The 14,236-nt window shown below is 44.5% G+C and overlaps 1 protein-coding gene and 1 long non-coding RNA gene across 2 annotated transcripts in view; both read left to right on the forward strand.

Moving 5' to 3' along the window:
* Window positions 1–521: 521 nt before the first annotated feature.
* Window positions 522–7,758, forward strand: LOC110193178 (uncharacterized). The gene is made up of 2 exons (XR_002320398.2): window positions 522–1,013; window positions 6,183–7,758. It is a non-coding gene; the product is annotated as an uncharacterized LOC110193178 (long non-coding RNA).
* A 2,132-nt stretch (window positions 7,759–9,890) lies between these two features.
* ATP13A4 (ATPase 13A4) overlaps window positions 9,891–14,236 on the forward strand; it is a 94,575-nt gene continuing 90,229 nt past the window's right edge. The window contains exon 1 of the mRNA XM_020964649.2: window positions 9,891–10,129. Within this exon, the coding sequence (XP_020820308.1) occupies window positions 10,067–10,129 (63 nt within the window). The 5' untranslated portion in view covers window positions 9,891–10,066. The remainder of the gene's footprint in view (window positions 10,130–14,236) is intronic.

Genomic DNA, 14,236 nt, shown 5'->3' on the forward strand with positions numbered 1-14,236 from the left:
TTCATGGTTCATGTGATGGAGCAGGGGGTCTCCAGTGGGGTGCCCCAGGGATCAGTGCTGTAGTGACAGAGTCAGGATCCCAAAAGATCTGGACAGGTTAGAACATGGGGGGGGGCAGCATGAATCTAAGCCAAAAGTCAGTAGAGATTAACGTCCTTCAGTACTAAAAAATCAGCTCCTTAAGTACAAGGTTGTTAGGGATCCATAGGACGTTGAGGGCCACAGGCTGTTCATGAGACTTCACTGATGGGCAGAGGCCCCTCTTGGGTGTTAGTACATGAGCAGAATATCCTGGCTCGGTTCTCCATCCACAGACCTTGCACCTCCCAGTCAGCAAAACTCTGACGCTAGGCAAGCTCAAAGTATTCAACAATGTTGCTAGCTCAAGCACAGTTAGCTCTAGCACAAAGATATATCGAGTATTGCTAACTTATGTACCAAATATTGCTGATTCATGTAATCAAGTATTGGGACATTCCAGGAACAAGAAGTACGTGGTGTTTTTACAGGAACAGCATGGGAGAAGGACACAGTCAGGATAAAGAAATGTACTTGTTGATACTTTGATTGGTATTCACATGAGAAAAATTCTCAGTGTTGCCTATTGGTAAAGATACGTAAACTTTGTTGCTTTGTCCGCTGTTACATTGGGGTATGTTCCCATAAGTCAAAGATATAAAACGCTGTCCTGTGCCTTGAATAAACGGAGCCTCACCATCTTGTCTCCCTGCCTCTTACTGCTCTGCGCAGGTTATCAGGAACTAAGCTGGTACTTAGAATTCCTGGGAGAGTCTAAGACTCTCACAGCCACTGAGCTGGACGTGGATGAGAGCAACAACTGGCACTCAACATGGGGCTGCACTGCTGCCGTGAAGCTGATCAGGGGCTGCGGAGAGTAAGACGGCTGCATGAAACAGTCGGGAATCATCTGGACAAAGATGCAACACCCACTCAGACACCGAGTTCTGTTGGAGCCAGGGAGGACCTGACCAGTAGCTGTTGAAAGACTACAGGTAGGTAAGATTTATGTACATTACATAACTTATCATGGGGCAAAGTTTAGGCAAACTCTCAGATAAAGAACAAAATGGTAGGGTAATTCATACAGTCATTAAGGAACAGGGGTGCTCGGTAACTCCTAGGAAGATAAGAGAGTTTTTAGATATCATTGATATAGCTTCAGCTTGGTTACCTAGGGAAGGAAGTTTGGACTTGACTCAATGGCAAATTGTGGGTGAACAGCTAACTGAATATTATAACACTAAAGGCCCAAAGTCTCTTCCCCTTGGTGCTTTCACCATAGGAGAACAATTAACAGAATATTATAACACCAAAGGCCTGAAATTAGTTCCTCTGGGTACTTTCGCTATCTATAAAATCTCCCTTCAGAGACATGTATGAGAAGGTCCTTTGAAAAATCATGAGAGAGAAGGGACTTATAGTATCACATTGTCAGATTAAAGAATTCTTAGACATGATAGAAATCATCTTGCCTTAGCTTCTCAAGGAAGGGACAATAAATGTAGAAAAATGAAAAACAGTAGGCAAATAATTAAGTGATTACTATTTTCAAAAATAGGGACCTGGTGTTGCTCCAGTGTCCACTTTCGCAATTTGGAATATACTTAAAAATATGTCTCTAAGAATCAGAAGAGCTGTTTTTAGCCACAAAAGTGATTAAGGTAGAAGCCTCTTGTTCCAACACCAAAAGAAGAAAAGTCGCAGAAACGTTAACCAAAACAGAAATTATAAATGAAATAGGTAAGAAAGTAGCTGAAGCTTCAAAGCCCCCTCCACACTCTCCATGCCCTGAGCTGTAAAACAGACTCAAGTGGCATGATGAGAGGTCTGTATGCTGCTACAGATTGTTTTGCCTTTTATAAAAACCAAAACCTTAAGAAAGATTTTGCCTGGTTTCCATAACATCTGAAATACCATGAAAAGAAGAGATAAAACAAAATAAAAATAGTATCATTTCCTTTGTGTAGGGGATTTCTGACAAGTTTCTCACTTTTGAATTCTTCCTGTCATTTTGTTCTATGATTGTCTGTGTCTGTGTGAATGATGGTCTGTGATTAATGTCTGTCATTTACTTTGACCTTTTACTGCCAGGCAGCCAAGGGCTACAACTGGATTCTGAAATGCTGCTAGTGACTTTCTCCCCTTGCCCCTCCCTAATACCAGCTGCATTCCCGGGAGTGGGTGGATGGGGCACAGAATGGGAGAAAAAACTACTTCATTATTTAGGTTATATGATTGGTAAAAAGCAAGTTGAGAAGGATCCTCGAAGTGTCAGGTCGGAATTAGAAAGATGTTAGAAATGTACAGTTCTTAAGGGACTTTAATCAAAATCCATCAGAGAGATGTTTAGGTAGAAAAAAGGCAAGAAAGTTTAAGCATGTGGGAAAGAGAGTAGTATGTGAGAAAGCTACAGGAAGATATAATTTGTTTTCACAGACAGTGTGAACAGAGGGCTTAGGGGTAAAAGATTGGGAAACTATTGGAGAATAGACAGAAGTAAAAAATTCTCTTTCGTTTTTGCATTCTAAGGCTCGGGCCAAAGCTTTGGATATAAGATTGAAAGATTATCAAACATAAGTTATTGCAAGATATTCTCTTCCTTCCTCCCACATTCCAACCCTGGCCAGGTTGGGGTGGGGGCAAAAAAATGAGAAGAAAAGGAGGGTCCTCCAGGAAGGAGGGTGAGTTTTCCTCCTCAGATCAAAGAGAAAAGTTTTAAGTATTGGAGCACAATCTAAAGATAATTTAGTTCATTCACCTTAGTAATATGCATGTTTCAAGTTTAACAAATCTAGTCTCATTACAAATTGGCACACTTTTCTGTGTTATATCACACAATTTTTAATAATCTAGATGTTATTAAAATGTGAACTAAAAGAAACTGCAAGGTAGTGAGATAACTGTGTAAACCCAGCTAAATTATTTTATCAAGTCCGGTTAATCTTGTTCCATGATGTTTTATAACTGTCATTTAGAAAATCAGGTATTTCCATCTTTACCTATGATTAAAGAACAACTTATAGCTAAAACAATTTAACTGTCACTCATGAAAATTACAAATTGTTAACTAAGTTATTTGCAGTTACTGTTTTAAGTTAAAACCTAGAATTCTTAATTACTTCTGAGTGAAAAGGAGGGGCACAAGGCAATTCCCTTAACTTTGTAAGCTTGCCAAAAGCTCCTACCAACTGTGTTCCAAGGTCATCTGCTCTGAGAAGAGAATTTGTATATGTTATTGAGTTCCTAAACAATTAAGTGAGCTTGCTGAAAAGTTGCGACTTTATAAAGTGATTCCTAATAACTGGCTTTTAAACCAGACGAGTTTAAATTCAAGAAAAAATTGATGCTAAGTACAATCTCATATATACATGAGTCTTGGTAAATCTTTATTACTTATTACAACTCCATGAGAATAAAATTGACTATATCTGGCTTTAAGCCGTGATTAGTGAAACTTACTGCTTGAGGTAAAAGACTCTTAGCACTATAATTAACTTTGTTTTGATTTTGAATTTGGGTATGGTTGTTTCATGAAATCAGTATTTCCCATTTTCCCTATCATAATCCTTTAAGGAGGAATGTTTCTTACCATGTGCCAAAATTTTGTTCATAACACTATTAAACTTGTTAGTCAGAAATATTCTCAGACAAAACAATTTATTATATGGATGATAAACTTTGCAGTTTTCCTACTACTACCAAACTCTCCTTATTAATGCCTCAGTTTTACCAAGCCTTTCAGTCTCACAGATTTATAATTACCCCTGAAAAGGTACAAAAGGTATCACCCTTTTCTTACTTTAGATATATTCTACAGTCTACAAGTAGACCACCAAAATGTTACGGATATTAATTATTTTTAGCTTGCCTAATAAATCACCACTAATCAATTATATTAACATGAATTTAAACTACTAGGATTACAGATAGCTAAAACTCAATTCATTTCCCCTTAATTTGTGGGCACGATATTTTACATTTACTGAGAGCTGTTATTTTCTTCCACCCACTGTTTGTGCTTTTCCTATTCATAAAGCTGACAAAATACAAAACGAAATCTAATGAACTTGTTTGGGTTCCTTAAAATTCACCTGTTTTTCTTATTGCAAAGAAGTCAGGAAAATTAACGATGCTTTATGACATCCTAGCCTTTGATAGTTATTGAGTTAAAAGATTACTTTTTTTACTATTCCATTACAAAAAGCTACAAATGATACATTACATGGATGACATTTTATGTGCTCATCCTAGTCCTGAAGTGGTAGAAGAAATTTTACAAAAAACACAAGAATTGTTGCAAAGTCATGGACTTCAAATAGCTCCAGAAAGGGTTCACAAATATCCACCATTTCAATATTTAAGCCATCAAATACTTCTAGAGAAAATAATTTTACATCCACCAACAATAGACCTACAAAAATTGAAAACAGTTAATGATTTTCAGACACTTATAGGAGATATACAGTGCCTCTGATCACCAATTGGCATTCCAAATTAAAAACTGATACCCTTGTATGATTGCCTTAGCGATGATCCTCAATCAGATTCACCCAGGATACTGACCCCTGAGGCCAAGCTAACTTTGTTGTATATTCAGGAGCTAATAATTGGAGCACACAGAAACAGGATTGATATACTTGGAAGCGTGAAAGCCTCTATATTTAACACCCCGAATTCTCCATCAGCAATAACACATCTAAAACAAAAGCTTTTAGAATGGGTATATTTACCATCTCAGCCAAACAACACTTAATGTAATTGTATGGTCCTGATAGGGGACTTAATACATAAAACTGATAACAGATGTTTAACGTTATGTTAATCTGGAAGTCATATACCTTCCATTTTCTCAACAAATAATTGAAATGGCAATACAAACAATGCCTAACTGGCAAGTGAATATCAATTTGAAACTTGTGTATGGAAAGCCCCTTACATATTATGCAATTTTTGAGAATTGGCCTTGGCTACAACCCACACATACATCAGGTGACCCCATACATGGGATTAATGTCTTTATTAATGCCACAAAGATGAGTAAGGCATCTCTCTGGTGCCCTAAAAGAAAGGAATTACGTGTGATCGAAACACCTTTTACCTCCACACAACAAGATGAATTATATGCTGTCTATTGTGCCTTTCACAAATGTAAGGAGCCCATGAATATAATAACAGGCAGTAAATATGTGGAAGGAGTAATGAAGTATTTAGAGACAGCCATAATGAAAAACACACAAAACAACATATTTCAACTGTTTGGAAGTCTTTTGCAATCTAGAACAGAACAATTTTATATTTTGCATGTAAGGTCTCATACGGCAGCTCCGGGACCAAATTTTGAGGGAACTGATATAGTAGATAGGGCATTAACAATGAATGTTGAATTAACACAGAAGTGTCATAGCAAATTGCATTTATCTGCCAGGTCTTTGAGAACCTTGTATGGTGTTTCAAAAGCACAAGCTCGTACCATTGTGAAAAGATGTACTGCTTGTGTTCCTTTTCAGCCACCCTTTCAAGTAGATCTTCATAATCCTAAAGGACTTGCTCCTAATGTCTTATGGCAAATGGATGTTACTCATTATGCTCCATTTGAGAGACAAAAGTTTGTACCCGTTTCTGTTGATACGTATTCTGGCTTTATTTTTGCCACTCCACAGTCTGGAGAGGCTGCTAAACATGTAATTGCACACTTACTTCACTGCTTTTCCTTTGCTGGGGCCCCTTATGGTTTAAAAACAGATAATGGCCCTGCTTACATTTCCCAAGGGTTTAAGAAATTTTGTTGTGAATTTGGCATATCTCACACCACTGGCCTTCCCTATAATCCTCGTGGTCAGGGCATTGGGGAGCGTGCCAATCGTACCTTAAAGGAGGTGTTGCAAAAACAAAAAGGGGGAGTAAAGGGATCCCCTTGGCATCAATTAAATACTGCTCTCTGCACTATAAATTATTTATTTAAAATTGCAACAGTTGCAACCTCTCTCCTGCAATGAAATATCTGGCAGGCAATGGCAAGAGTAATTGTGAAACCACTAAATCAAACAGATTGCTTTTTCCTAAACACAATATGAAAGTCACATGGAGAGACATTGATGGTGTCTGGCAGGGCTCAGGGGAAGTGCTAACCTGGGGGCAAGGGTTTGTTCTTATTTTCACAGGTGATGGAGAACTTTGGGTCAGAACAAAGGATGTCCACGTCATCCATTGAGAAGGAAGAAGGCAAGCAGAAGAGAAAACACAGGTTGGCCAGGAATCAAAGGAGTCGAAAGAATAAGAAGGCAGCACTACATGAACTTGTAACCAAGCTTTGACTCTTGTTATTGTCAGCAGTGGTACAGAACACAGAAGCAGAGACAGGAAATACAACAAGATGGAATTTTGTGACAAAATCACCATGGCTAAGACTGGCTATATGAGGAGAGACAATACCTGAGGTTATTTTACAAAGGATTGCATCTGCAGGATGGGGGAAGGAATTTAACTTTACACCTCAAAAGAATGGTATCATACTAGGGCTGAGCATATTTTTGGTATTATAGAACACAAAAGTGACTTAGTTTTAAGAAGACAAAAGAAGTGTATTTCTTGCGTTGTTTTGGGCATTGTTTCATTAATAGCTTTGATTTCTTCTACTGTCTCTATAGCACTGTCGATTTCCACTGTTCAAAATGAAATTGTCCAAGTTGAATTTTTGAATGAACTTGCAAAAAATGTATCTATAGGCTTTGCTACACAAAAACATATTGATACTAACTTTTATCACATCTTAGAGGGTATGAAAGAAACAATAATTGAAATAGGTGATGAACTGGATATTCTTGAATATCGTACTCATTTGCAATGTGATCATAGGTTTCAATTTATGTGTCTTACCAATGTAGTGTATAATTCATCTCGATGGGACTGGATGAGGATACATAGACATTTGTATGGATTGTTTGAAAATTCTACATTGTCATTGGACATAGATGAGTTATATCACATTGCTCAAGAAATGTCACATGTGGCTGATAGGGGTCTAATGCCTGAGAAAATGGCACAACGTATTATAGATTGGTTAGATGAGACCAAAACCCCCTTTTCCAATGTGGCTTATATAATCGTGTCCATTGTGACTGCAGTCATTCCTATTATTCTTTTTTTTCTTATCTTGCTTTGTTGTACTCTGTGCTTACTTCAATGTATAATCAGGCTGTTAAACAATATATATACATGATGTGCATGTGCTGAAACTGCGACAAAAACAAAAAGGGGAATTGTTAGGGATCTGTAGGACGTTTATGAGACTTCACTGATGGGCGGAGGCCCCTCTCGGGTGTTAGTACATAAGCAGAATAGCCTGGCTCGGTTCTCCGTCCACGGACCTTGCACCTCCCAGTCAGCAAAACTCTGATGCTAGGCAAGCTCAAAGTATTCAACAATGTTGCTAGCTCAAGCACAGTTAGCACAAAGATATATCGAGTATTGCTAACTTATGTACCAAGTATTGGGACATTCCGGGAACAAAAAGTACGTGGTGTTTTTACAGGAACAGCATGGGAGAAGGACAGTCAAGATAAAGAAATGTACTTGTTGATACTTTGATTGGTATTCACATGAGAAAAATTCTCAGTGTTGCCTATTGGTAAAGATACGTAAACGTTGTTGCTTTGTCCGCTGTTACATTGGGGTATGTTCCCATAAGTCAAAGATATAAAACGCTGTCCTGTGCCTTGAATAAACGGAGCCTCACCATCTTGTCTCCCTGCCTCTCACTGCTCTGCGCAGGTTATCAGGAACTAAGCTGGTAGTTAGCATTCCTGGGAGAGTCTAAGACTCTCACAACCACTGAGCTGGATGCGGACGCGTGACATAAGGTGGAGGAAGTGGTAGTTCCAAAGAGGATCTGGGTGTCTTAGTAGCCTGGAAGCCCCACATGGGTCAACAGTGTTATAGGAAAGATAAAAAAGGCACTGGGATGTATCAGGAGGGACCAAGCGGGCAGGGAGAGGGAGGTCAGAGAGCCCTGTGCTCTTCCCTCATTGGGATCTTTGTGGTCGCTTCTGGGTTCCTCCATTTGAGACAGGCATTGCAGAGAAAGGTGGAGTCTGGAGAGGTGAAGGGCTTTGAGTCATTGAGGGAACTAGGAAGGTTGAGTCTGGGGAAGACAGAAGAGGCGGATGGGTGGGTGGGTGCGGCCAGGGAGATGAGAGCTAGCCCTGAATTGTCACGTGGAGGTGGGGTATGTGTGTATGCATGTGCGTGCATGTGTGTGTGTGTGTGTGTGTGTGTGTGTGTGTGTGTGGTGCGAGGGATTCACCTTTTTCTGTTTGGTCCCAGAGGGTAGAATCAGGATTAATGGAGAAGTCCAAGAAACCATTTCTGTCCTGATGTTGGGAAAAGCTTGCTCCCAGGTCCAATGTCCACAAGTAGCAGGGCTCACCTCTGGGGGTGGGGGGGGCTTCCCTCTGCTTGGGAGTCTTTGAACAGAGGCAGGACCAGCCCTTCTCGGGCCCTACAGTGGGGATGCCTTCGGGGGGGGGGGTTGGACTTGATGGCCCCAGAGAACCCTCCCAGCTCTCAGATCCTGCGGCTGACTGTCCAGAAAGTTGAGGACTTGAAGGGAAAGCAGCGAATGGTAAAGTGGGAAAGAGCCATGGGCCGCCTGATGAAGGGCTTTCCAGAGCACAGGAGTCTGTAATTTGTGGCCTTTACCAAATCACTCTGCCTATTTGAGCCTCAGTGTCCTCATCTGCAAATGAGGGCAGTAATCTGTGGACCTCTGACCTCTGTCCCCGCCAAGCACTGGGAGTCAGTGAGAGAACATCTACCTGACACTTCACCCGTCTCCAAACGCCCTAGAGTTGTTGGCTCTTGCTATGAGGTGAGGACGGAGACTAGGGGAAGCCCGGGGTCCTGTCCAGCTCTGACTGGCGAGCTTGCGTCATGGAGCCAAGAGGGTGAGGGGGAGCTCCTGCAGAGCTGGGGTTCCAGGGAGCCCTCGGGATGTGCTGGAGCAGCTCTGGAGCCAGCGGGCAATGATCAGTCTCATCCGTCCATCCCTCCGTTCAGCCATCTGTCCATCTGTGTAGCTGTCCATCAACAAGAATCGTAAAAGTGCACACTGTGTGCCAGGCTCTGTGCTGAGCACAGACACATACAGAAGGAAGCCGTTTCTTTCCTCGAGAAGCAGACTTTTCTCTTGGCAGAGTTGGTAGGTTATTTGTGGCATTAGTCACAATTCTAGCTGACTTTCTTGCAGCGTTTCCCTCATATCCCTGACCTCCCATGATGCCCATGTGAGGCAAGGCCCAACAGACATGCTCATTGGCAAGTGACAGAAGTAGGATTCGCACCCAGGGCTCTCTGAGGCCTAAGACTCACACCTTGGTCCCATCCAAGTGGTGTTTGCTGCATCCAGGCTTCCCGGGCCAGCTGGGTTTGGAGTCTCCTAAGCATCCCAATTTGGCTGAGGCAAGTGATTCTGGCTCTGGCCTCCCCCAGGTCCTGCCGTTGTGGTGTGACCCTTCCTTGGGAACAAGGTCAATGTTCTGGCTCCCAGGCTTGCACCCCCCAACCCCTGCCTCCCTCATGGGAGCTCCCTGCAGCCTTCCCCTCTCTCTGCCATCCTCCTAGGCATCCTGCCAGCTTTCTTCATTGTCCTGGCCTGGCAGCCCCGATCTGCCTGGCATTGGAGCGGTGGCATTTGCCTGGAAGAAGCCTCCTGCTGGGCAGACCTGAAACTGGGGGAGAGCTGGGAGCTCCAAGCCAGGTAGGAGCAGCAGGTCCTTCCAGCAGAGGGTGACTTGGGGGGAGGAGCCTGGGCCTCTTAGCGTTTCAATTCAGGAGAGGTAGGGCTGTGAGTGAGTGAGTGAGTGAGTGAGTGAGTGTGTGTGTGTGTGTGTGTGTGTGTGTGTGTGCGCGCGCGTTCTTAAGAGCCTTGAACTTGGCTTTGGGTCATTAACCATTTCATCTGCAGAGAGTGCCAGGCAGCCCTCCATGAGTCTGCCCTGACAGCACAGCTTCCCCAGAACACACAGGAGGCAAAGCCCAGCATTCTTTCATGGGGGAGAAGTATAGGAAGGGCCACCATGCTGTGCTCAATAAAGGAGAGGAGAATGAAATGGTAAGTCTTGCCTGACCCCCTCCTTCCTCTTTGGTTTGGCATTGGCGGCTTGGAGCTTCTCGCAGGAGCAGAAGGGGACACTTGGCCTCCACCAGCCCCCAGGGCAGCCTTAATGTCCTGGTCAGAGGGCTCAGAGCTGAGGGAAAGGCAGGAAGGCTTGTCTTAGGAGACAGAATAGGAGAAGCCCCCCACCTCCCATGAGCTTCTGAGAATGACTAGTAGAGCCAGCTTGGGCCGAGTAGGTCACCCTCGACTGCCTGAGACGCCAGGGAAGGAACACTGACCTGCCCTGGAGAGAAGGCTGTCACAGAGCGGGCTTTCTTACTCTCCTAAGAGGTGAGCAAGGAGAAGGCAGATGCCTTCGGATCCTTGGAACTCATCCAAAAATGTCTAGTTCTTGTCTGTTGAGAAGGATTCTTTCAGAAGCAGGGTCTCAAGGGCTCACTCCCCCCTCCCCTTCTTGTCTGAGACTTTTATTCCATGTTAAAAAATTAAAAGTAGCAAACCCAATGATGATTTTCATGCCCAGGCTGAATCTTGCCTTTCCTGCCCCAGAGGAGGGGCCTGGTAGGGGACAGAGGCTAGCCCCTCCCTGGCCTTCGCTGGGACCCCAGTCCTCGAGACTGCACTGGGTCCCCGTACAGAGAACAGAACACAACCAGGAATGATTGGAAATGTCTTCTTGGGTAATTGCACCAACCCTGATGATTAAATTCTTTGTGAGTGCTTAAACTGGTCTTTCGAGTCTAATCTGCTTACCTGCTCCTATAGCAACAACATTTTTGGGCCTTCAGGAAGGGATTCCCTTCCTTCTGCTGTCAGAGCAGAGGCACTGGGGATGAGACTCCAGCCTCTGGCCCCTCTTCCAGGCACCTCCCTGAAGCACCCCCACAGGGGCCTTGCCGTCTCTCCTCCTTCTGGTCTCTGCTCCCTTTTCTCTTTGAAGTACTTCCCTTGGGTGTCATTCTCAGCCTCCTGCTCATCTGTGTCCTCTGGGCTCTGTCTGACCTCTCTGTTTGTGTTTTTGGGATCTGTAAGCTCGTCGATAGAGATTTGGAAGGGACCTCTCAGGCTGGCTTGTCTAACCCTCAGACTTTACAGATGAGGAAATTGAGGCCCGGGGGGTGTTCCTGGCTCTAGGTTGGAGAGGCCCTTTGAGGTCATCTCCTCCCACCCCCTCGTTTGGTGGGCGAGGAAAGTGAGGCCCCAGAGTGAAGACATTTGTGGAAGGTCATGCAGGATAAACAAAGAACTAATGTAATAGTGCAATACAATCCACGTACATAATATTTTACACATATATGTACATAATGTTTTACATGTATGTACATTTCCAAGCAAATTCTAGAGATACTATCTCTGAAAATAAACACTGTTGACAAAAAGAATCACAAGCTTATGGAGAAGACCCAAGTGCCAGAGGCAGGATTCAAACCCGAGTCCCCTGGCCCAAAGCCAATAGCGCTCTACTACCTCACTCTGTTCCTGCCTCAGGCTGGGGCCCATCTGTTCTCCTCTGATCTTGGGTGGGGGGAGTCAGGGCTGTCTTTGCTTTGCAGGGTGCCCCCTCCCTGAGACCCTTAGTCCTAGCGGGTCCATCGGTCACGTTCTTCTGGATCTCAGGAAAGGCAAGACCTCAAGGCCATTTGATTGTCAGTCCCGTGACGAGGAAGACTTTGGTGACCCTGGTCTTGCATATGAGAATGCAGCCAGGTAGCAACGATGTCTCTGTCCTTGCCAGATGTTCCAGCAGCCTGGCCTTGTGTGGACAGGGTGTCCCCCAGATCCCCGTCCTGCCTGGGGCCACGTTGCTCTTCGGTGGAGACCGAGGGTCCCGTTCTCCTCATTCCTCCCTCCCCTATAGTGATAACTCTGATTGGTCAGAGCCCAGTAGGCTAAGCTCTGGCAGTGGATTCTGAGCAGAGCTCACGTCTGCACATGGCCCAGCAGCCCCCTTGAAAAGCCACCCAAGGATGCTGATTGAGGTGAAACAACATAAGAAACAGCTGAGGAAAGAACCCTGGCCCAGGATGGAATGAATTTGATTTCACAGCACGGACATTTCCTCTCCTCATAGCCCTAGAACAAAGAAAAGGGAAAACCGTTTTGCCCAATTTGCCTGTGGAGTCCAATGTTCTAGGTAATGTTCCATCCCCGCAGTCTCCACCTCTGCTAAGAAGGGAGGGAGGCAGTTCCAGGTTCTTCTAGTCAGATGAGTTCAGGGGAGGCCTGTGAGCTCTCTGAGCTTCCGTTTCCTCATTTGCCAAATGCTTAAAGTCCTTCTGAGAAATGTCATTCTCCATGCTGCTAGTGACGCTTCCCCCTTGGACTTAACGCGCCTGTTCCCCAAATCAGAGTAGACCCTCCTGGCTCTTTTTGCCTGAGGGTGCTCCTGAACATACACTTTTCGGTTTTGTGTTTGTTTGTTTTTACAAAAAGCTCTGTGCTACCAAATTATAAACAAGTTCTTCCTTGGAAGAAAATTTAAAAAAAGGATGCCCTAGCTCAGTATGGAAACGCCATCCTCAGGTTCCTGGTGATCTCATATGCTGGGACACCCCCCAGGTGGCTCTCAAACCTGATGATTCACTCTGTTTAATCCTCTTTACCAACAGGGCCAGTGCCATCCATGGCACTGTTGTCACCACCCAGGCTTAGCCTCACTACAAGGCATCCTTCCCCAGGCAGCCTGAGCTCCGGAGTCAGAAGGGCAGGGGCAGGAAGGACCTTTACTCCCCTCTCAGAGTTTTGGAGAGCATTACCAGCCCAAGAATTTATGAAATAGGCACCAGAAGGCAGGAGGAAAGGTCTCCAAGGGGAGTGCAGCCCTAGATGTGTCACACAGGGGAATGAGGACAGAATGGTTTGGGGAGAAGCAAGGGGGGAATGAGGGGGAAGAGGCCCCACTCTCCACCTCAGTCAGTCAACAAGCATTGCTTAAGCACCTAGTGTGGGCCAGGGCTAAGCCCTGGAGATACAAAGAAAGGCAAAGACAGTGCCTGTCCCCAAGGAGCTCCCAGTCTGATGTAGGACCTTTGATAACAAATGCTTCTGTACGAGAGACAGATGGAGTAGAGGGGGTGCCATCTCAGAAGGAAGGGGCACCCAGGGGGATGCTGATGAGGAGGCAGGGAGAAGGAGGGGCTGAGTGATGCTTCTCCCAGGAAGAGTTCCACTTCCCTTCCCTAAAGGCAGGAGAGAAAAGGACACTGCCTCCTCCTTCTAGCAAGTGTCCCTAAGACGTTCAGCTTCTAGCCTGCTCTGTCCCCCGGCAACTTGGGGGAAGTGGAACTAGAATTGGGTGTCAGAGGGCCCTGGGATCCTGGGCTTAGAGCAGGAGGGGATCTCAGAGCCAGCTGGTCATTTTACAGATATTGCAAGTGAGGCCTAGTCCAAGGGCCCATAGGTGACACAGAAGTGCATCTGGGATTCAAACCCAGGTCCTGGGACTTCCCAGGACTCATGTGTTACATCTCCACTCTGTCCCTCATTGCCTTCAATGTCTCTGAGTTTCCCCACTGGTAGAAAGACCAAGTTTTACTAGATAGCCTTGAAATTCCTTTTCAACTTTAAATCTGATCATTCTGAGTCTCTTAACCACTCAGTGCCTCAGTTTCCTCATCTGTAGAATGAGAGAAAAAGGTTTGTTTTTATTTGTATCTGATAATTACAAGAACATCCCAGCAAAATGAATAGATTGTGACCATCTTGTTCCCTCATCTTCTAACCTTTTAATCACTTAAAAATTGTTTTTAAAACCAAATTGAGGACACGTGTCTTCTTTCCTCAAAGACTTTGTCTTAAAGGGGCATCTCCACACCTCTGACTAGAGGAAGCCGGATGTGATGGAGAAGGCGAGTCTTGGACCCAGATTGACCTGGGCAGCACATGCTGACCCCACGTGGCTCTGGGCAAATCACTCCACCCTCCACAGTGGCAGGCCTTTCTACACTGGGAAATCCTTAAATGGGTGATGTCACATAGCTGGACCAAAACAAATAAAAAAAGATTGGCCATCAGCATGACTTCACAATAGTAATTAACATCCCAACAGGGACCCTTTGAACCGGCTGATCTTATTTAGGCCCTTTTTCTTGAGATCAGATG

This window comes from Phascolarctos cinereus, unplaced genomic scaffold (assembly GCF_003287225.1).
Source record: "Phascolarctos cinereus isolate Bilbo 61053 unplaced genomic scaffold, phaCin_HiC Scaffold_7;HRSCAF=346, whole genome shotgun sequence".
Lineage (NCBI taxonomy): Eukaryota > Metazoa > Chordata > Mammalia > Diprotodontia > Phascolarctidae > Phascolarctos > Phascolarctos cinereus.